At 35.3% G+C, this 23,781-nt stretch overlaps 1 protein-coding gene across 1 annotated transcript in view; it reads left to right on the top strand.

Moving 5' to 3' along the window:
* Positions 1-23,781, top strand: part of LEPR (leptin receptor) — an 84,658-nt gene that overhangs the window by 44,474 nt on the left and 16,403 nt on the right. Inside the window, exons 9-15 of the mRNA XM_051996847.1 lie at positions 20-137; positions 7,347-7,546; positions 12,046-12,194; positions 15,096-15,255; positions 15,368-15,450; positions 22,168-22,384; positions 23,344-23,526. Of these exons, the coding sequence (XP_051852807.1) occupies positions 20-137; positions 7,347-7,546; positions 12,046-12,194; positions 15,096-15,255; positions 15,368-15,450; positions 22,168-22,384; positions 23,344-23,526 (1,110 nt within the window). The remainder of the gene's footprint in view (positions 1-19; positions 138-7,346; positions 7,547-12,045; positions 12,195-15,095; positions 15,256-15,367; positions 15,451-22,167; positions 22,385-23,343; positions 23,527-23,781) is intronic.

The raw sequence follows: 23,781 nt of genomic DNA, 5'->3' as shown, positions 1-23,781 counted from the left end.
TTTAATGTGTTTTAAATAGATGTCAATATCAATATCTCATGTGAAACTGATGGGTACTTAACTAAAATGACTTGCAGATGGCCAGCCAACACAGTTTCATCACTCATGGGAAGTATCTTGCAGTTAAGATATTTCAGGTATGGATGATTTTCATGGGGTGGGGTTTGGGAGAAGTTTTCTGGGTAATGGGAAATCTACTTTTGGCTGAGGACAATCATTACGGCAAAAATAATAAAGAAGTTAGTTCCTTGCTCACAGTAAAAGCATAAAAATATTTTTATAATGATTGCCCATTCCTCTACATAAATTGGAAGGTTTTTATATCAAAAGAATAAAACTAATAAAGAAATTAGTTCCTTGCTCACAGTAAAAGCATAAAAATATTTTTATAGTGATTGCCCATTCCTCTACATGAATTGGAAGGTTTTTATGTCAATAGAATAAAAGTTTGGGTGTTTCTTAATATACTGAAATAGTCAATGATGGATGTCTACAGTTTGAACCAAATTATGGTTTAAGTTCAGACAGGTCCATTAAAGGTTGGTTGCCAAGGGATGAGCTTAAAAGAAAAAGTAGGATGGAAGAGAGGATCCTGTACCTGGAGTTAAGAACTGTGTTTGAGCTTATCAAAGATAATTATGGCTGTTGAGGTTGCGAAGGAATCCCAAAAGGTTGGGGGTCACAGACTGGTATCTCCAGGTATCTCAAAAGAATTTGCAGGCTTGAACCCATCTCCAAGTCAAGGGGCAAAGTTTATTGTAACCGTGATGCTAATTTAAACAGTCTAAATTCCAAGAGAATTTAGCAAAGAGCCAGAAGCAAGGACACACATTTATGTAGTTCTTCATGGTACAATATGCTAATTTTATGGCAGAGGAGTGGTCTCTGGAATTGGGCTATCACTGACCAACAGATTATCCATCTGATAGGCAGCAATGAACTAAGGAGTGGTCTCTTCACTATTGTCTTGGGAGTTTGGTCTGCGGGACTATCCCAAAGCCAGAAGACTTTAAAATTCTCAGGTTGGGTGTGGGAGTCCTCGGTCAGGTTCCAGAACCAGAGGTCTTAGAATCACTGACTTGTTGTTAGAACAGAAGCCCCCTAAGGTCAGAGGACCTTAAAATTATTGCTATCTTCCCTAGAAACTATATTATTTGATCTTATCAGGTCCTTGGGCACCTCACTTAACTATTCTGTGCATTATTATTATTTTTTTAATATGTAAAATAATGAAGTTAGGCTCAAACGCCTCTGAATCTATGATCTTATGATCTTTAGAGATTTCTTTGGCCATGCTATATCAAGTCATCAAAAGATAACAAGCTAGGCTGTTTTACCTGGTCTTCATGTTGATACTCTATCATTGAGCACTGAAATATTGAAGCAACCTTTGGAATTCTTTAGTCTTCTGTGATCTGTATAGTAGCTCACAAATTCATGCTTTCAGAAAAATGCAGAATATATTTTTGTTCTTGTTCACTTCTTTTAGTCATGTCTGATTCTTCTTGACCCCATTTGGGGTTTTCTTAGCAGAGATATTGGAGTAGTTTGCTACTGCCTTTTCCAGCTCATTTTACAGATGGGGAAACTGAGGCACACAGGTTTCTGTAGCTACTATGTGTCTGAAGCTGGATTTGAACTCAGGTCTTTCTGACTCCATGCTCAGAACTCTATCCATTGTAGTGTTTAGGTGCTCCTATATATATTCAGAAATTTTATACCTCCCCCACATGTACACATATACACAACAATGTGTGTATATATTATATATATGAAAATATAGAAATATAAATTAGCTTTCAAGGGAAATTGAGGGGATTTCAATTTTTCATTGATTCAGAAACAATTACCATGTTCTTGCTATATCCAAGAAACTTGACTATGTACTGTGGGAGTCACAAAGATATATATCTATAAGAAACTTACCTTGAAGTAAACAGAAGAAAACATACCCAAGATTATAGTAAGAAGTTGTGAATAATAAAAACTGTAAGAGGGGGATAACTGATGGGAATTCATAGGAAAGAGATCATTTCTGGCAGGGGAGAACAGGGAAGTTGTCTTGGCAAAGGTGCCATTTTTATTGGGTTTCAAAGAATGAGAATTTCAGAGGACTGTTTTCAGATCCCTAGGTAATCCAGTAGTGAGGTGACAATTCAAGTACTTATACATCTCTCCTCCTCAAAGGTTTCTAATAGTCAGTCAGCAACTGACTCAATACCCATTGAGTACCATAGAGCATGACCAATAAATATTCAGCAAGTGAATAATTATTCATTTACTATTATGTTCTTTACTTGGTGCTAAATGTTGCATAAAGGAAGTCAATTCTCAAAGCTTTGGTAAGTAGAAAGAAGAAGCCAAAACAGACATTTCAAAGGCATCAGAATAGCCTGAGCTATTAGCTTTGAGGAGAAAAGGATTCCCTCAGGTACTAGGGAAAGAGCTTGTGAGTCAGAGCTCACTTCTTGTGGAACTGTGGACAAATGAACCCTTCACATCCCTCCAACTTAGTTTCTTCATATCTAAAAGGAAGGAGTAGTTTCATTGGCTCCCACCTCGCTTCCAGCTTTAGATCTGACAAGGAGAGCCTTGAAACTCTCACTCTCTCTCTCAGACTTTGGGGGGAACACTTGAGAAATTCCCTCAGAGAAGCTTTTCCCTGAGAGACCCACCCCAGGGAATCAAGATAAAGTGGTTTCATTCTGTTATCTGGATGGGACTAGTTGAATCCAGGATCACTCCTACTTAGTTGGAGCTGGACATCTAGATCTTAACCTCTATTGAGTTGGAGATTAGTCAAGAGGCACTCATTCAACTGGAAGATTCTCTATTCTAATTTCAACTCAAACTGCTCCCAGCCCCCACCAAGAGTTACCCATATAACAGGCTTCCTTCAGCTCAATTCCTTGCAGAGGATGTAAAAGCAGGAATCATGCCAGGCCAAGGGACCTCCCTTGGCATAACTATCTGTGAGGGATCTCTGCCTATTGAAAAGACATTGTCTTTTTCAGCGTTAATCTCTCTTTGTTTCCCTCATACATTTCCCTAACAGGGCTATGCCCCTCTTTATCTCTCTGTCGGGACTTCTCTGCTAGACCTTTATCTCTCTGCCAGGACCTTGCCACTTAGAAGTCAGTCTTCCTAGCAAAGGCTAACTTCCCAATGTCAAGTGCCAATAAACTTCTCTTTGCCAGTCTACCTTTTTGGGTTCATAAATTCATTTACAAAGGATTCAATGCACCGACCAGAACGGGGTTCCCACAACTCTCTGCCCTGTGCCGAACCTCATCAGATCAATGATTCTAAATAAAAAAATGAATGGGAAAGCATTGATCAGGTATTGAATATGGGGCAGGCACTGTCCTAAGCACTTTGACCCTAGACTTTTTAAATGCACTAAAACCCACAAATTTCTTTAGATGAACTTTAGCAGCTATACCTCTATAATGACAGTAACAAAAATAACAGCTAACCTACTTCAGCTACATTATTTCATTCGATCCTCACAACTCGTACATAAAGTAGGTAACACAATTGTCAAATCTCCATTTTGCCAAAGGAGAAATTGACTCCCCAAATGCAGATTCACACTTCACTGAAGAACCTCAGCTCCATAAAAGAGACAGAGACAGAGACAGAGAGAGACAGAGTAATAGAGAAAGAGGCAGATATAGAGGCAAAGATATATACAGAGATAAGAGGCGAAAGAGGGATATAGAGACAGAGATTTATAGAGACAAAAATAGTGAGAGAGAGGAATGGTGGTGATCCTGGGCCTTATAGTGGATGCAGATAAGCTATCTGGCAGGTACAGAGGAGCAAGGATTAGATAAAAGACAACGTGTTGGGGTATTTCAATACTTGTATGTCAGTGTGAATATCAATTTCCTCAAAACTCTTACCCCTTACCATTTAACTAGGTATTATCTTCTGAATTTCCTACCTGCTCCTACTATTAAGCCCCAGATTAGTCAATTCCTGGAAAAATATACAAGTACATCCCTTAGTTAGTATGTGAGTGCCTTCTACTCTCCTGTTCTGGTTCCAAATCCCATTCTTTTCTTTATCTCTATTATATATGAATTCCCAGATTTTATCTAATTTCTTGCTGGCCTTGACTTTTACTTTCCTAATACTTTTCTAGTCTAACCCTTTCTCTTACCTGGTCTTTTACTTTCTATTTCCAGAGTTGCCTGAATGATGGCTTTCTGCCTGTGCTATTAGTGGCAAAGTTCTAGGAATGAGAATGTCTGCTTCTTGATACCTATTTCCATTTCCTAACTTATCCTTTCTCTATCTCTTTCTCTTTTTGTTTTTTTAGCTCTCTCACTTTCTCTTTCTTTCTCTTTGTTTTGGTATCTTCTTCTCTTTGTCTTTCTCTTTTTGTGCCTCTTTCTCTGTCTGTCTCTAATTTTCCCATGTAGATCTTTCTTCTAGTCCTTCCTCAGCTCCAATTTCAGGCCCACACTATCTTTCTCTCTTGATAAAATCTCTAAGATGGCACTAACCTGGGAAGAACATACTTTTCAACAGAGTTGGCTAGAGCATTAGACTGTCTAGTAACATGAAACTCAACATCGATTAATAAAAAGTCTTATACTTGGGTTTAAAAAAACACAACAAATTTACTAGATGAGGAAAGTTTATTTAGATTATAGTTTAATCTGGAAAAGATCTGCTTAGTGGATCACAAGCTTTCATTAGACATTAATCAGCAGAGTGATATGACAGAGAAGGTAATAAGAACTAAGGTTGCCCTGATAAGAACATAACTAGATTGTTGTGGGTAGGTTTTGGTGCCAGAATTTAGAAAGAACATTGCCAAGCTGGAGAGCAAGACAGAAATGGAAAAGAACCTTGAATTTATTTTACAGAGAGATTTGTTTGAATTTCATGTTTAGTCTGAAGAAGAGCAAACTGCAGGCCAGGACAGGGCATAATACCTGGATTTGAAAGATTATCCTGGGTAAAGACAAAGTTTGGATCCTGAGGGCAGAACTAGAATCCATCTTTGAAGACATCAAGAGGCAAATAGGCTTGATGCCAGGATAAGTTGGTGATCAAAACTTCACAAAATGAGAGGGCCTGCTTAAAGAGTCTATGCATTTCCTTGTATTGTGGAAGTATTTATGAAGTAGCTCCATTTTGGGCTCATTGTGGAGTTTTCCTTTTCTGGTATAAATTGGACTAGAGGCTGCTGAGATTTCCTTTCATCTCCAAAGTTCTGTTATGCTCATCCATATCCTACCTCTGACATTTACCAGTTGTGTAAGTCATATAAGTATTTAATTTCTCTGACTGTCTGTTTCTTTTAATTTTTGACTTTCTGTTTCTTCATGTCTACAAATGGGAATAATAATGCATCATTGCAAAATCACAAATATACTTGTAATGTCTATTGCTCTTAGGATTATTGAAAGACTTAAATAGATAATGTGTGGGGAATTCTTTAATTTAAATTTAAAGTGCTATGTAAATATTTATTATTATATAAACATTTGAGAGGCCTCTAACTGATAGATTCACCATCATCTCTCTCCCCCTCAGTCCATGTAGATGTCATTTGTCACTCTATTTTCCTTTGACCCAGATTTATGACACAGGGATCTCCCAAGAAGGAAACTTCCTCCATCAGGACCTATATGCATTTTTTTTTAATTCATTGATTTTTGGAGTAGCCTAGAGGCACTGAGATGTTATGTGATTTTCCCAGGGTCACAGAACCTCTCTCTCTCTCTTCTTCTTCTTCTCTTCTTCTTCTTCTTCTTCTTCTTCTTCTTCTTCTTCTTCTTCTTCTTCTTCTCTTCTTCTTCTTCTTCTTCTTCTTCTTCTTCTTCTTCTCTTTCTCTTTCTCTTTCTCTTTCTCTCTCTCTCTCTCTCTCCTTCCTCTCTCTCTCTCTCTCTCTCTCTCTCTATATATATATATATAATCACAACCATTTTTTATTTTGTTTAAATTTTTTTATAAAAGCTTTTTATTTTCAAAACATATGCATGGATAATCTTTTTTCTTTCTTTCTTTCTTTCTTTCTTTCTAAATCTCTCTAAATTTCTCTAAAAATCCATGAATTTTATAAATTCCTGTCAGTCCCTTGGGTTATATTTCTTTAATCTAATTCTGGAAATCTCTTTGAAAGAACTCAATGACTGAGGTGCTGAAAGGGAAGATATTAACCTGTGATGACTAACTAACATACTAACATGTGCATACTAACAAGAAGCAGACAGGGACAGAAAGAACATTAGATGCATATACAGAAGACAGCATTAGCAAATAATTAGCCTATTTGCTAAGGATATAGAGTCTGAGCAGTAGTTCGCAGAAATCTTAGAAACTTTCCCACTATTAAAATAAACACTTCTACTATACAGTTCTTATGACTCCTTCCAATAATAGTAGCAAGTATTTATCTAATGATTCGGGATTTTCAAAACATTGAACAAACATTATCTCATTCGATTTTTGCTGCAATCCTAGAAGGTAATGCTATTATTATTATTATCATCTCCATTTTTATAGCTAAGAAAACTAAGAGAGACAAAGCTCAACTGACTTGGTAAGAGTCTTACAGTTAGGAAATATCCAAGTCAGGATTTGAACTCAGCTCTTATTAACTTCAGATACAGCATCTAATACCACTATTACTGAGCTACCTCCTCACTTTTACTTGTTATAATCCATTTTATGTTTCCTTCATGTTATTTATTTATTTATTTTGCTTTCTTCACTTGTTAGCTCCCATAAAAAGCCTTCTTTGAATGTTCTGATGAATAGGCCTCTCTCCTTCATCAACTGACCTTATCTTTCCTTCTCTGTTTACATTTCTTTTTGTTATCTCTATTGTCAAACATAAGTTTCTTAAAGGCAGAGGGTGCTTCACCTTTGACTTTGTATTCCAGCACCTAGGACAGTTCCTAGTGTCTAGCATGTACCAATAAATGCTTTATAAAATCATGTTTCGTATGACACTGATTTCTTAATGTTTGTTTCATTCATGATTGTATGTTTTGACTTTATCTTATTTGCAAATTCTTGTAAGGTATGGGCGCTATGTTTTCTGTCTTGTATGCCTGATTCTAGTCACCTCTGTGAAGCACACAGTAAAAGTTTCTGTTTCCATTAGAAAATATTAGATTTTAATGGTGCTGGGATTTTAAAAAAAATGTTTTTCCACTTGGAAGATCAATTTAATAAATGGAAACAGGTTGCCTGCCTTCCCTTTAGATATAAGAAAAGCCTAATTTTCTCTAAAGTAGCCTTTATGTTTTTCAAAAAATATTTTTATTTTTATTGAAGATGTAACCTAGAAGGATCCTAATTGATTGCTTTTATGCCTTTTAAGGAGCAGCCTGTATTGTTCTGACTTTCCAACTACTCATCATGCCTCAGATCCCAAAGATTGTCATTTACAGAAGGATGGCTTTTATGAATGCACTTTCCAGCCCATCTTTCTTCTGTCTGGGTATACCATGTGGATACAGATCATCCACTCATTGGGGTCACTTGAATCTCCCCCAACATGTGTTGTTCCAGATTCTGTAGGTATGTCGTGTTGTTTTATGTGTTTATCTTCCTTTGGAATATTCCATTAAGATGGCTACGATGTAGGGGGACAGGGCAAAGAATAGTAGATTATTGCTGAATTTCTATTTTTTATTCACACAATACCCTGGAAAGATTTATGACTGTTCAGAATGAGGGCACACAAGTTTAGGTAAAATTTTACATTCTCATTTTGCTATAAACCACCACAACCTATAGAGAGCAGTGGCTTGTTATATAGCACTTCTGATGCTGAAAAGGGTCTATTTTCATTATGTTACATGATGAATTATCATTGACTGAAAATGAAATTTATGAGTTTTTAAAATTTATATATAGTTATTCCCATATAAATATGCATATATATGTATCATTGCTGTGTGTTCTTTAATGCATTTTTCATAAGATGACTAACACTATTATATATTTAGAGCTGGGAAAGGTACTTTAGAGGGCTTCTAGTCCAGACTCCTCATTTTTCACATCAGGAAACTGAGGTCCAGAAAAATTAAGTGATCTGCTCAAGGATGTTTGAATAGAAAATGGGAAGGAGATTTGAACTCATCACATTATTCTAAATGTATCCCTCTTTCCAATTTACAATATTGCTTTCAATTCATGTTATAAAACATTTTTACCCAATAAAATTGAACTGAACATATGTACATATCCCAAGTATGTTAGTTCATATGTATATGTATAGAATATAGGCATATGTACATATATTAAATGATAAGTGTGTGTATGTATATATATACACAATCTGCTCTCTCTGTGTATATTTGTATATGTGAATGTAGATATATATATATATATATATATATATATATGTATATGTATAGACATGCACATATTCCTTTCAGCTGAAATTTTCATATTATTAAAAATAAGTTCTTTGTACATTTCCTGTGCCGGCCCATTCTTTGGATTCTTGAAGGCAAGACCAGCAGAACGTCCTTCCAAACTGGACTGGATTTTCATGACAGACTGTTGGTTCAAGGACTTGTAACCAGCAGGTTGGCTACTAGGTGTCTGATGATGGGAAACTCTCCAGAAGGAGATTCGAAAGATATAAAGAAACATCTTTCATAAGTTTTAAAAAGAGAAGTCCTATGAAGACAGCAAATGGATGAATAAGAAGATCACTGGTTATATATACACGTACACACACACACACACATACACACACACACAAAAGATAGAAGCAAGAGCAGGTAACAGAAGATGAATTCAAAAATGTTACAAGGTAGAGTATGAAAAATGTTCAATATGTCAAAGATGAGAACGAGAGGGAAATTAATATAAATAAAGACATTGTTCTATTATGGCAACTGATGACAGAATTTAAAGTCATTCAGGGTTTAGGTAATTTTTTAAAGTTCTTTTTCTCTGCCAAGGAGAATGCATTTGAAAAGAGAGGAAATCGTTAATAACAAGCCAATACCCAAGATAAAAGGAAGAATTAAAGAGATACCAAACAAATAACTGGTTTCCTTTGACAAATTTGACTCATTTGTCCAGATCAACTACATTGAGGCATACTGAATGACCAGGCAGAAATGATCACTGACCTATTATCCATTATATTTGAAGGATTGTCAGAAACATAATCATCCCTACAGAAACAGAGAAGGGCAAATGTCTCAATTTTCCAACAAAAAAAAAAAAGAAAAGAGAACAGATTTTATGAGCTATAAATCAGTGAGCTTGACCTTGATTTCTGCAAATTGTAGAATATATCATTAAAGAGATGTTTAGTGAGAAAGAAAGCATTGCTCATAAAGAATCAGCTTAGCCTCATTGAGAAAGGTCATGACATGTAACTCCATTTCCAGCACTTAGCTCAGTGCTTGGCACATACTAGGTTGCTTAATAAATGTTTTATTGATTTATTATTCCTTTTATGGACATCGTTGCTGAACTGGTAGCTCATGAAAATGCGGTAAATCTTAGCAAAGCATTTAATGTAGTATCATTCTATTCTTATGGAAAAGATAATAATAGCAATAATAATATCTCTTATTAGCTAGCATTTTTATAGTGTCCAATGGTTTGTAAGCCACTTTTTACATGTTATTTTATTTTATCTGAACAGTAACCCTCCTAAAGCAGGTGCTATTATTATCCTCATTTTATAGAGGAGAAAACTGAGGGGGAAAGAAGTTAAGTGACTTGCTCAGCGTCACACAACTGTTTCTGAGGCAGAATTTAAAGATGCATTCCCAACCCGAGCTCCAGGATTTTGTTGTCTAATGCCCTCTAGCTACATTTATACACAAAAATCATCCCAGTCAGAAGTGGCTGCTCAGCATCAATTGATAGGATCAGGAATTTGTGTTCTAGGGTTCATGAACTTATATATGCACACATACATGTGTGTACATATATGTATATGTAAATTTTATTACATTATATAGTATTTTATTATTATATAATGCTATATATGTTTATATATGTGTATGTACACTCTGATAACTATTTCAACTACATTGTACATATGTAAAGTAATATACATATTTTGTTGTTCTTGTTTAGCCATTTTAGTGCCATCTAACTCTTTGTGGTCCTTTTTGGGAATTTTCTTGGCAAAGTACGAGAGTAGCTTGCCATTTCCTAATCCAGTTCATTTTGACAGATGAGACAAACAGGGTTCAATGGCTTCCCCAGGGTTACACAGTTAGTAAGTGTCTGAGATCAGCTTTGTTCTCCTGAAGATGTCTTCCTGACTCCAACTCTCTATCCACTGCACTATCTATTTACTCCAACAACAACAAATATGTACTTTGATAACTATATTTCAATGGAAATTATTTTCTTGGTAATCTTGTATATTTTATTTTATTCATTAAAAATACTCTTTTGGAAAAAAGGATCAATGAGCTTCTTTAGACTGCCAAATGAAGTTCATGATCCAAAAAAGAGGAAAGCTCCAGAATTAAAAAAAAAAAACTCATCAAGACTGGTGTGAAATTAGAAGACATCTTGAAGATGAGAATTAGATCTTACAACCAATGATCACAATTTTGTCTTTCAATCTGTCATATCTAAACAGCAATTGGATCTGAAAATTAACGCTAATCCTTTCTCTTAATGAAGCTCGAATGACAAAAAGTATTACCAATATGAAGAGACCAACAGAGCCCTAGACAAAAAAGGAAGAAATAAATAAAAAGAAGAAAAGAAGGGAAATAAATGCAAACAAGAAAAAGAATTTCTTTGTCCATGTTTCTACATTCAAGTCCAACTGTGCCATCCTTCCCTCCTAGTCAATAAATTTCAATATCTCCCTATCACCTCCAGGATAAAATACAGAATGATGTTTCACCTTTGAAGCCCTTCATAACCAATGTACTGTGCCAATATTTCCAGTCTCCTTATACTTTTGCCACATACATACTTTTTCATCCAGTTACATCAGCTTCTAAGCTGTTCCTCAAACAAATCTGCTTGGAACATTTTCATCATCGGTCCTCTTTTCTCTTCATATTTTTGTTAGCCGAAGTTGTCAGCCAAAGACCCCAAATCTGGCAAAACATCTCACTATTTGAACTATGTTTATCTCTTTATTGGGGATATTGCCCATGTCAGTAGCTTTCTCTCTACTTCATCTTTACTAAGGATACCACCATTAAGTTAATGTTTCTGGTTATCATAGTTTAAGATAAAGCAAACCCTTAAAATAAAGAAAAGGAAACAATTCTTCTCCCTTTCCTTTTCCTCAAGCCAGGAGAAAACACTCCTGTCTCTCATTAAGATGCTCTAGGGAAGAAAGAAGAATGAAGACAATAACTTTAGACAGTAGTGGAAATTAGCAATTTGACTTCTGTCCCAATGTGCCTCCCTCTCAAGGCCCAAGCAAGTGGGTCTCCTGAATCAGGTAGTCTTTCTTTGGGGTCAGGTGTCCCTTCCTATGTTTCCTCTCTTGGTTCTTCCATAGTTTCTTCCGCTTTGTCTTTCTTTAGTTCCAAGTTTCTTTTCTTTCCATTAGGAGGTAAGTTCCTTATTGATTCTATTTTTTAGACTTAGAAAATTGACTTTTGGACATTATTCTGAAATACAATTTTTACATGTTTTATTTTACATGCTCTTATATTGTCTCTTTTCTGACTCATTTAAGGGACTAATTTTTACCTCATAAAGATATCTTTTGGTCTGGATGTACCATTTATCATTAATTCAACATTCCATTGTCTAATGTTTTTCTGTAATTAGCTCCTGGGCTTTCAAAGCCCTCATCTATGTATACATGCATGTGGAGGAGGTCAATAAATGTATATGAAAATGAACAGTCTGTCACTAGAATTTCTATGGATATCTCTTCTCATAAATTATGATTGCAACTAGTCCATTTAAACTGACCTCCCAAGCACTGTGACTCAATGCATTGCCTGTTTTTGTTGTTGTTGTTGTTGTTTTGGTTTTTATTTTTTATTTTTTGTATAAATGGACTCTAGAATTCTTATTAATGTCAATAATGGGAACTATCTTCAAATTTCTAGTAAAGCCACTGCCTCCCTCCAGAGTGAATGCAGAAATTATGGTCAAAACTGGCTTGTTGAATGTGAGCTGGAGAAAGCCAGTCTTACCAGAGAATAAACTTCAATTTCAAATTCGTTATGCTGTGAATGGACATGGAGATCAATGGAAGGTATAATCACTTGCTAACCAAATTTTGTTTTGTTTTGATTTATTAAATTAAGAAACATTATTGAACTTTAGTACACACAATCTTGATAGCAATTTGTTCTTTGAATCATATTAATTTTATTTGTAATTGAAATATTGAATATTACCAAATAATTTATTCCAGTAAAAAAATAAAGAAAATATTCTATGTATTTTTAGGAGATTTCTGTGAGTAAACATCTTAATCTAAACTAATAACTAAACACTTAGAAATATAAGTATTATAGACAATCTAGGGTCACATCTGTCAACTTTCTTCATGATAATGAAGCAGTGATATACAATGGAAATAGCGAGGAGTCAATGGAAAATTAATTAAAAAGCATTTATTAAGCACCTACTATTTACCAAGAGGCATCTTCAAATAATGGAAAAAGAATGGAAGAAGAGGTAGCTTCAGAATTAGAATCAGGAAAATCTGGATTCAAGTCTTGACAGAGGCTGAGTGGCTATGACCATTCAGCCCTCTAGGCAACTCTCTGAGGCTTGAAGTTGGAGAAAAGTTACTAATCTACATTGAAAGAGGGAATTTCCTTCTTTAAGGAATTCTCTGTACCAAGAAAGTCAAAGGTCCCATTCCTATTCACCATTCTATGCCATATGCTTCAGCTATATCAAGTTACTGAATGGCTGTAACTGGCAAATAATTTTACTATTGGATAGCTTAATTCCAATCTATCTCTCATGTCGCTTAAATTCCAAATATCTTCCAAATATCTTGGAGTCTCTTCCAATTATATTAGTACTTAGCTACACTCTAACTTACCATTTTATCAGGAAATATTCTGTAATCAGAGTGACTGATTCCATATAATGCATTATCTTACTTGAGCCTCAAAATAGGTCTTTGATGGAGTTTATAGGAGGAACAAAGAATAGGAAAAAGAGGGATGGAGGGTGAGGCAGAAGGAGAGACAGAAGAACAGAAAGTAATACTATGAAAGAGGGTTCAGAACTCATCTGTGGAAATGGACTGCATTTTCTAGTCATTGCTGCCTTTGAACTTTCCCAAGCAGACTTGCAGTTCTAGCCCTAGGACCTCACTGGCCTGATAAGTGCTAGCTTACCCTATCTATGCCAATCATCCAACCATACTTCTGCCATTTTGCTGGTACATTTTCCACTTTCCTTTCCAAATGATGCTCAGAAAACTGGAATCTGATCAATGCTACTTGATATAGGAAATGGCATGCTAATTAATTGCCCTATGATCCTACTTACCATGAGAGGAAGACTATAAACCTGGTGCTGGAGTCTTGAGAAAGGAGAGGGAAAGACTTGGAGACCAATAGATAAATTTGAGATTCTTTGACCCAGAAATCAGAAAATAACTGAAACCCAAATGTGTATTTAAACTAATTCAGCAATGATTTAATTAAATACATTTGAAATTTATTATTTATTATATACCAGGCTTTAGGAATATATAGAAGGAAAAAGACACAATCATTGCTCCTAAAATATATATATTCTGGAAGAAGGATACAAATTATGCACAGATAAGTAGAAGGAAGATCTACATGATTACCCAGTTGATAACTGGTCAAAGTATATGAACAGCCAGTTTTCAGATCAAGAAATCAAAGCTATATTTAGTCATATAAAATTGTTCTAAATCATTATTGAGTGGAGAAATGCACACTGAAACAACTCTGAAGTACTACCTCATATCTGTCAGATTGACTGACAGATGACATGAAAAGAAAAAGAAAAATGTTGGAGAGAATATGGAAAAATAGGGACACTAATGCATTGTTGATAGAGTTGTGAGTGGATTCAACTATTCTGAAGATCAGTTTGCAACTGTGTCCAAAGGGGCTATCAAACTCTGCATACCCTTTGTAAAAATACCACTATTAGGTCAATAACTTAGAGATCATAAAAAAGGAAAAGGACCTACATGTACAAGACTATTTATAGCAGGTCTTTTTTTTTGTTGTGGCAAAGAATTGGAAATTGAGGGGAAGTTTATGCATTGGGGAATGGCTGAACAAGTTGTGGTATATGAGCATAATGGAATACTAATGTGTTAAAAGAAATGATGAGCAGGCAGATTAAAAACGCACTGAGTGAAGTGAGTAGAACTAGGAGAACCTTGTATATAATAATGTGTGATGATCAACAATGATTGATTTTGCTCTTCTCAGCAGTACAATGATCCAAGACAATTCCAAAGGACTCATGATAGAAAATAATATTCTATATTCAGAGACAGAACTCTGGAGTCTCAATGCAGGACAAAGCTTAGTACTTTTACTTTTTTATTTTTTTTGATGGTTTCCTTTTTGTTTTGTTTCTTTTTTTACAACATGACTAATGTGAAAATATGTTTAATGTGATTATATATGTATAACTTTTATCAGATTGCTTGCCGTTTTGGGAAGGGAGAAAAACTTGGAACTCAAAATGTTATTAAATTAATGTTAAAAAACTATCTTTACATGTAATTGGAAAAAATACAATTTTCCAAAAAAAATTATACATGAAGAAATTAGCTTAGGAAACTCCTATTCTCTGAATTGGACCACCACTACAGATTCCAATTGATGTGATTATTTCTGAATTTCTGGAGGCCTACAGATGTTAGTTGACATTCTCAGGATTGCATAGCTTGTACATGTAAACGTTTGAATCCAGATCTTCCTAACCTTGAATCTCCTGTGCCAAAAGGGGCAGCAAGAAAGACCTTATGTAAGAAAGAGACATCTGAACTGAATCTGGAAGGGAAACAGACATTCTAAGAGCCAGAAATACACTTCATTTCCCAGGGCTAATCTGTCCTGTGGCATCTAGCAGAATTGTTTTAGCCATACTTTCAGATTCACGGTAGTGATCACATCATATTTTCTGACTTACTTTATAGGTACATCAAGTTTATGGGTCTGAATCCCAATCTGCCAGCTTTCAAGTACTGGATCTCTGCACCATTTATGTCACTCAGGTCCGCTGTAAGAGGCTCGATGACCTGGGATATTGGAGTAATTGGAGCAATCCAGCCTACACGGTTGTCATGGATATAAAAGGTCGGCACAGATGTTGTCAGTGCATCCTGAACACTTTGCTGTGTATGGTTGGAAAATGTCCTTCCCTAATAGATGTTTCTACCATTAGCCTCTCTTACTTATCATCTTGCAGCTCCCATCAGAGGGCCTGAATTTTGGGGAGTCATTAATGAAGATGTGGTGCAGAAAGAAAGAAATATTACCTTATTTTGGAAGGTATGTTTCCTAAATTTGCCACTTATATGCCTTTTGTGGTCATGAGAAGACTGGAAGAGAGATTTTGGTGAAGAAATTCCCTTTCCTAGTGTAGAACAGTAGCTATTCTCCATTTTAAAGCTTCTGCCCAGTGCATTGACAGGGTAAGAGCCTTATTCAGTCACACAAACAGTATGTGCCAGAACTGAGACTTGAACTTTTATTTTCTTCTTGACACTGGTTAGCATTCTCCCTGCTACAAATGCCATATATACACATCATATATTATATTATATATAATATTTATATATATAATTTATATTATATGTAATATATGTATAATATGAAGTATATTTAGTATATATGTGTGTATATACACATTATATATATTATATGTTTATATATATATGAGAGAGTCTAAATACTTGTAAAGTGTGTGTGTGTGTGTGTGTGTGTGTGTGTATTTCACTTTTACAAGTACTTAGACTATTAATGCTTAAAATTGTGCCAAAGATTTTGGGACACCTCATATATGAACATGGTCATTTGACTTTATGGGTTGCAGGCATAGCCCCACTTGTTTGTGTTATACAAATTTTTAATATACATTTGACAAAAAAAATCAGTTTTTCTATCATGCCTCAGTGAGAACTAGAAACCAAAAGACACTATTTTTCTGTTCTCCTTCTGGATCCTAAACAATGATTCTATTTATTCTGGATCTTTACTTGCTTTCAGCTTGATTTCTCAAGTAGAACATTTTTCCTGAACTATTTAAAGTAGGGGTGAGGCTGAAGATCAGGGCTGAGACCTTTCAAATCCCATCCCTGATGAGTTGGAAGAGGAAATCAATTGGAAGAGATTTCAAAACATATTTTATTTCATATATTTAACTTGTATTGGACTACCTGCCATCTAAGGGAGGGGGGAGGGGAAAATTTGGAACAGAACATTAACAAGGGTCAATGTTGAAAAAATTACCGATGCATATGTTTTGTCAATAAAAAGCTTTAATAAATTTTTAAAAAATCTTTTGTTTCTCAATGGCAGAGGTCCACTTGATCAGTGTAGACATGGCCGAGAGTATGAATGAGGAAAAAAGAATGGTCTACAGACTATATAGTGACTCTCATAGACCCATTTGAATTCATACATCAAGTCTGAATGAGCATTTTTGCCCTAGCAATGATGAGTTTGAGTGTATAAACCAGGAATTTTAAGAATCCAATTGTTACCATCCTGATTATGAATTAATGAATGAATGAAAAATCATTTCTAGTTTTATGTGATACGTCTTTGGTTAATTTCATGAGTCCAAGGATAGTCTTTCTATGCCACAGATTGTAACCCATCTTGAACTTAGGACATAGTCCTGAAAAGTTTCTGGATCCCTCAAATAAATCAACCTAAAGTCAACTATCACTGGTGCTGATCTTAAAGTCATGAGCACTGGATTTAGATCCTGGCTCTGTCACTAACTCCCTTGGAAGAATCATTTTAATGCTTTGTGTCTTGGTTTTTCCTCATCTACAAATTCAAACCTCTATGTTTCCTTTTGTTTTAGATCTATGGTCCAATGTGTGACCACAGAAAAACTAAGCCTACCTCTCTATAACTCCCTGTTCTCATCTGTATAATGGCTACCAATGTCCCTTCCAGATCACTTTGCGTGAACCAGTAAACTTTGGGATGAATCTCTCTGAACTTAGCTACTCAAATTTTCTCCTCAACCCTAAATTTGGACTGGAGCTTACAAACTATTAATAAAGTCAGTTAGACCCCAGGCTCACCTCCATGGCTCTATGAGGCATTTGAGAAGAGGGTGTTGAGTGAAGGACTATCTGCTAATCCATTTTTTTTTATATTTTTCTGCTTTGTTCTCCATTTAAACATTTGATTTTTTTAAAGCAAGAACTGATGCTTACCCTGAACTTGGATCAAATATGACAAACAATCTTAGAACTTAAAGTCAGGGCTTCTTAACCATTTTTTTTTCCTGTCATGGAACCCTCATGGATCCCTTTCTCACAACACTCTTCTTCTTCAGTTACATAAAATAAAATACATAGAAATATAAAGGAAACCAATTCAACTGAAATAACCATTATTGATTTTAAAAATAACTTTATAGGCTCCTAATTGAGAATTGTTTAAGGTTATCTTCCATTTGCAATGTATGGATTTAGTATGTATTTATTTGTTTACACTGAGGGCAAGGATTGTTTTTCCTTTTTCTATATTCCTAGAGCTAATGCAGCAGTGCACATAATGAATACTTACTGATTGGTTGACTAAAAAATGGATGCTGACAAATCCTCTATGCTCTTTGTAGTGAGGAGAGGAGCTGCAATTATGCCATATAATCTAGGCTACCTCATGTACTTTGCATGTTGGTTTGTTTTATTTTAATTGTATTTTTGTTGTGTTCCCTTGCCTTCCCCTCCCTTCTCTTCTCTTTCCCTTTCCCTTTCTATTATCTTCCTTCTTTGTATCAAGGGAGGCTTCTATAAAGTGGAAGAGCATTAGTAGTAGGGTGATGGATACTAGAAAATGACTAAGGTGTTAAAAAAAATCCAGAAAATATCATTGAAACTTTAAAAAATCATTTAAAGAGTCCTCAATCCCAAACTCTTTGGTTGAATAATTCTCAGTGAAGGCATATTGATTTTTGCTGGACTAGTAAATATGCACTACCACTATTTATCTTTCCTACAGATGGTGGATAGTGGCTAAAAAATCTGTGACTAGTATTTGGGAGTTAGCATACAGGACAGGAGGTGCTGGGGATGTTGACAGAATCAGGAAATATCTAGACACAGGAGTTCTGGATGACTAGTTTTTGAAATAGCCTAAAAAATATGGTTTTGTAGTAGATGATTTGAAGGTTAGGATTAAATTGTTCAAGTAGTGACTATAATAATAATCTAATATCTCTCACTATCTAGTGCTCTGAATTTCTCTCCCTCAACAACTGGTGGGAGTAGCAGTGGGTACAGATGAAGGCTAAAAGTCCCTTTGGAAAAAGCTAAGAAATCTGAAGGATAGTTTCTGCCTTTTATTTTCCTTTTTTCCTTCTTTCAACTTTATTACACATTTCTACATAAAAGTAGAATCCTTTCATAATTCAATGGGTTAAAGGTCAGTCTCATTGCATGTGGCAAGGGAAGAAAAACAACAAAAAAACCCTAGTGTTTCTTAATTAATTCAAAAGCCACATTTGAAATGTATCTATTTTTATTTTTAAATTTCCAGAAAATAAAAAGATTATTTTTGTCAGTGATGATGGGAAAGTCAGAGGTCCCTTGGCTGATACACAGGCTGCTTTTCTCTTAGCTCCCTTTTATTGTTTCAGAATTCATAATAAAATAACTCTGTTTTATAAAGGTTCATTGTATTAGCATATAATCCTAAATGGTGAGGGTCAATCCATGTTCTCTCACCATCACTTGAAGCATTGTTCTTGCACCAACTGCCAGCATTTGGCTAAGGTTTTGTAGTGCTTTGAATCATGGAGTCAATCTCTGATCTGCCGAAATTGACTTGTGTCTTTTGTAAGAGTTGTGATAACTGAGGATAATTAATTTATGGAGTAGTTAATGTGCCCAAAAGTGATGGATGAACTATGAGCATGAAGCTTGAGAAAAGGAAAACCACAATAATTCAAGGTTGTTGGTGATCTTAGAGACTTTGTTTTGCTAGTACCCAGATAAGTGTCCCCTCTACAATATAATAGCAAGGGGAAAAAAGTCTTGTAAGGGTGAGTTTTTTGAAGGAAACTAGAGATTTTAAGAGGCAGAAGGGAATTCTCAACATGGAGGATGGCAGCCTCCAGAAAGGTAAAGAGCTGTGAAAAAAAAAAAAAAGATCACGTACAGAAAATAGTTACTACACAATTTTGGCTAAAACGGAGCACCCTTGATAGAGAATGGTATGGAAAAAAGAAAAAAAAAATCTAGAATGATAAGCTAAATTTATTTTGTGAAAAGGATTTAAGTCCCAGAGATAGGTGGGTTTTTTTTTCACCTAAGAGGAAATAGAAATCACTGGAGATTTTGGAGCAGAGAAGTTATAGGGTTAAGACATGGATTTTAGGAAGACTTATTTTGGAAGGTGTGGGAGGATTTATTAGAGAGGAGAGAGCCTAGAAGCAGAGAGACAAATTGGGGCTATTGTAATGGTCCCTACAAAAAGTGATCTGGCCCATAACAGGTAGTGGCCATATGAATGGAGAGAAAACAATAGTTATGAAAGATTTTGTGGAGTAGAATTGATAAGACTTGACAATTAATTTAGACATGGGAGAGGGAAGGGAGGTGGAAGAATTCAAGGATAATTCTATGTCTGGGAAGCTGGATATCTAGAAGGATGGCGATAATGAAAACAAAAGTAGGGAAGTTAAGAAGAAAGATAGGTTTAAGGGAGAAAGATAAATTCTGTTTTAGACTTGTTGAGTCTGAGATGCCTGTGGGACACTTAGGTGGTAATGTTTGGAAATTGATGGGCATTTTGGAACATCATCTTAGGAAAAAAAATGACAATGAATGCATGTTGTTCAGACATTGAAATATGTCTGACTTTTCATGATTCTATGAACCACAGCATAACTAGTTCTGTCTATGAGTTTTTTTGGCAAAGATACTGACTGGTTTGCCATTTCCTTCTCTAGTGGTTTAAGGCAAACAGGGTTAAGTGACTTGCCCAGATACACACATCTAGTAAGTGTCTGAGGGCATATTTGAACTCAGAGTTTCTTCACTTCTGAGCTACCTAGTTGCCTCCTAGATTTTGGATTTACCTATGTAGAAGTGATATATAATTGAATCTGTGAGAGAATGGAAGAGATAATAGGATGGGGTTTTTCAAGTCATCCGTGCTTAGGACACAAATGATAGCAGTTCAGATGTGGTTGGTCTGGGCCTCTCAATTCCCTAATCACAAATACTATAAATTTGTCATTGTAATCTAAGATCGCACCAGCTTTGTGTTTGCTGTCATGTCACCCTTGGGCTTTTCCTTTAACTTGAAATTTTTAAAAATCTAGATTTTTTTTTGAGAGATTGCTTTTGAGATGCATTTCTCCTATCTTATATTTGTGAATTTATTTTTTCTGGGCCAATGTTTAAGATTCAGTATTTATCCCTGTCAGATTTAGGTGTAAATTTTAAAAAAATACCAATTTCTGATGATTTGATAATTAATTTCCTTAGAAGAAGTATGCTTTATATTACTATAATATGAGGATGTTGGGCTCCCCAAGGGGCATGATGAGTAGCCACTTACTAAAAAACTGGTGTGGTCCTAGTATAGTTGCTTTATTTAGAAAACAATTCTGGAAACACTGAATCTTAGAGCTCTAGTCCTTGAAGTATGAACCTTAGAAGGCTTGAATTATGAATTACATTTAATACATTCCAAAAGGTAGTCATCTAATTTCTCACAAAATCAATTTATTAAGTACTACTATGTGCCAGCACTGACACAGCGTAATGTTAGAAAGGAAGTCAGAAGCCTTCTGATTTTTCATCAATATGTGAAAGGAATCCCTACAATGACTTACATAATCATCCAGGCTCTTTGGATAGACTTCTGAGGGGAACCCATCACCATGAGAATTAATGCCTGAACCTAGGATAGTCTGTTTCCAGCTTGATTCCTTGTGCTATCTGAAGAAGAATGGGTTCGGGTGAACTTCTAGTGTCAAACCCTCTGAGGGTCTACATAAGGGTGGCAGAATTGAGCTTCACTTGGAAAGAACAGTATATGGTATTTTCTCTCTTTAGTATTTCACGGTATATATTTATAAACACCCTTCCGTGATAGAAACTGGTTGCTTTGATCTGAGTGAATGATTTTCAATTTTTTAATTGCCTTGCTTAATTAAAAAAATCAACTCCAATTCTATGTTTAATTATCTCTAGAAAATCTAAAGTTTATGAGGATATCAACACTGCATTATTAAAATAATAAAAAGGAAAATTAATATGACTTATTCTAAGGCAAAGACTATATATTCAGAGCTGGAAGGAATCTTAGAAGTCACAAAGTCTAACTTTCTCATTTTACAGATGAGGAAACAGAGGCTTATAATGGTTAAATGATTCTCCCAGCATCACAAGTTGGTGTCAGTGACAATTTTGAACCCCGATATTTCTTGTTCAAAGGCAAGCACTGCCCACTGTAAGATGCTACAGTACTTTGAAGGTATCTGAACATTTCATCAATTTCTTAATCTCTATTATGAAAATATTAGAGTGGAAAAAAAGAGCCAGCATCATCTACCCCAAATATTGGTTTGTGTGACGATGGAAGTGAAGGGAGCAGCATGACGTAGGAAAGAGAGTTCTGGAGCAGGGTTCAAATTTTGCTTTATACACCTGCCAAATCTGTGATCTGGGTCTCAGTTTTCTCATCTATAAAATAATAGGGTTGGACTCACCAGTGTCTAAGGTGAATCTGTCTGTCTGTCTGTCTGTCTGTCTCTCTCTCTCTTTGGTTTTGGGGGTGGATAATAGTGCAAACATACAGGATATGATATAGGATGCCAAGCTGAAAGAATAACACAAACTAGTTTGTCTGCGAATTTTTCTTCATTGCCCCTCAACCTTAAAAAAAAAAAAAGAAAAAGGTCTAAGACCTAAACTAGCTTTAGCACTGTAGGAAAATTGTGCTTTTCTCTTAGTACTTTGACCTCTATTACTCATGAAATATGGTTTTTATAAAAATTGATGTTTCCAACAGCCTTTGGGAAAAAACCAGTCACTGTGCAGTGTGAGAAGATATACGGTGAACCATTACACTGTTAACAACAGGACTTGGTCAGAAGACATAGGAAATGATACTAAAGTCACTTTTCCATGGACTGAACGAACACATACAGTTACTATTGTGGCTGTAAACTCGATTGGCCCTTCTGTGGTGAATTTTAATCTAACTTTCTCATGGAAGATGAGCATAGGTAAGAGCACTAGCTTGATGCAATATATAGTTTCTTTTCTTTTTAAAATGTTATATTGATGCTCTATTTTTTTACATCATCCACAATTTCTAATAACAAACTCCTATAACTAAATCAGAGGACCAGTCCCCATATTTGAATACAGTGTATCCCCAAAATCTTAGTGTGATTTCGAGCTACAATAGTTTTAAGTTGCATATGTATATATATATATATATACATACATACACACATACATACAAATATATGTGTGTTTGTACATGTGTGTGTATGTATATTTCATTTTGTTCCTTTGAGGGATTCTTGTCTTTAGTCTTAGAGCAAAAAAGTGTCTTTCAGACAACTTGGGAACTCTGCTCTGTCTCCAAAATAATTCTGTGAATTCTACTATGTCTCCAAAAACATTCAGCTTGCAAAAAAAAAAAAAACCCTCATACATACATACGTGCACGCGCACGCGCGCGCGCACACACACACACACAAATTATTATAGCCAAACAAATGTTAAAAAAAAAAAAGGTATTTCTCATCCCACATCTAAAATCCATCACCTCCCTGATGAGATTCAGGAGGGACATTTGGCCATCAGTCCTCTGAAGTCACAATTATTCATGGCACTGATTATAATTCCCAAGTTTTTTCAATCTTTGCATCATTGTGGTCAGTGGTACCCAACCACGTCTCCTTTAAAGAAGAGATTCAGCCTTGGTACCACATTCTCTGGGTGGCAAGAAATTGATATTTGGATCTCTAATAAGTAAAAAACCTTCAAGTAAGAATCCCCCCAAATGATTCTATTCTGCACAGATTTATAGCTCTTTTTGTTCCAAATTTTATATGTGGCCAACTGTTTAAAATATGTATAATATTTACTTTTTAGCTTAGCTTTGCTTCCTCTTGAAGCTCATATATAATATTACAAATATAATGTTTTTCATTTCCTTTTTTTCCACCTGCAGTAAATAGTGTACAATCCCTCAGTGCTCATGTAGTAAATAGCAGCTGTGTGGTTCTTTCCTGGATGGTAATACCTACAGAATACACTCTGATGTATTTTGTTATTGAATGGAATAATCTTGATGAAGAGAATGGAATTAAATGGATTCGAGTTCCTTCAAATGTTAAGAAATATTATATCCATGGTGAGTTTGGATTGTGTTTAAAGTACTATAGGGATGTGAATGCTATTAATAGCAGTAATTATTGAGAAGTGTGTTCTATTCCTCTGCTGGAATGGGAAGGCTAATGTATGTAATCAGCATTGGATGAAAGTTGGGAGACATCGGAGACTATTCCAAGATCTACTGCAAAACTAGCTCTGTTGTAATGCTTGTATAGATCTCTTGATTTATCTGAGTGTCATGTTTTCTCATGGGTAAGATGAGAAAAAAAAAAAA

This window comes from Antechinus flavipes, chromosome 4, assembly GCF_016432865.1.
Source record: "Antechinus flavipes isolate AdamAnt ecotype Samford, QLD, Australia chromosome 4, AdamAnt_v2, whole genome shotgun sequence".
Classification (NCBI taxonomy): domain Eukaryota; kingdom Metazoa; phylum Chordata; class Mammalia; order Dasyuromorphia; family Dasyuridae; genus Antechinus; species Antechinus flavipes.
This window is presented reverse-complemented; position numbering and strand designations above follow the sequence as displayed.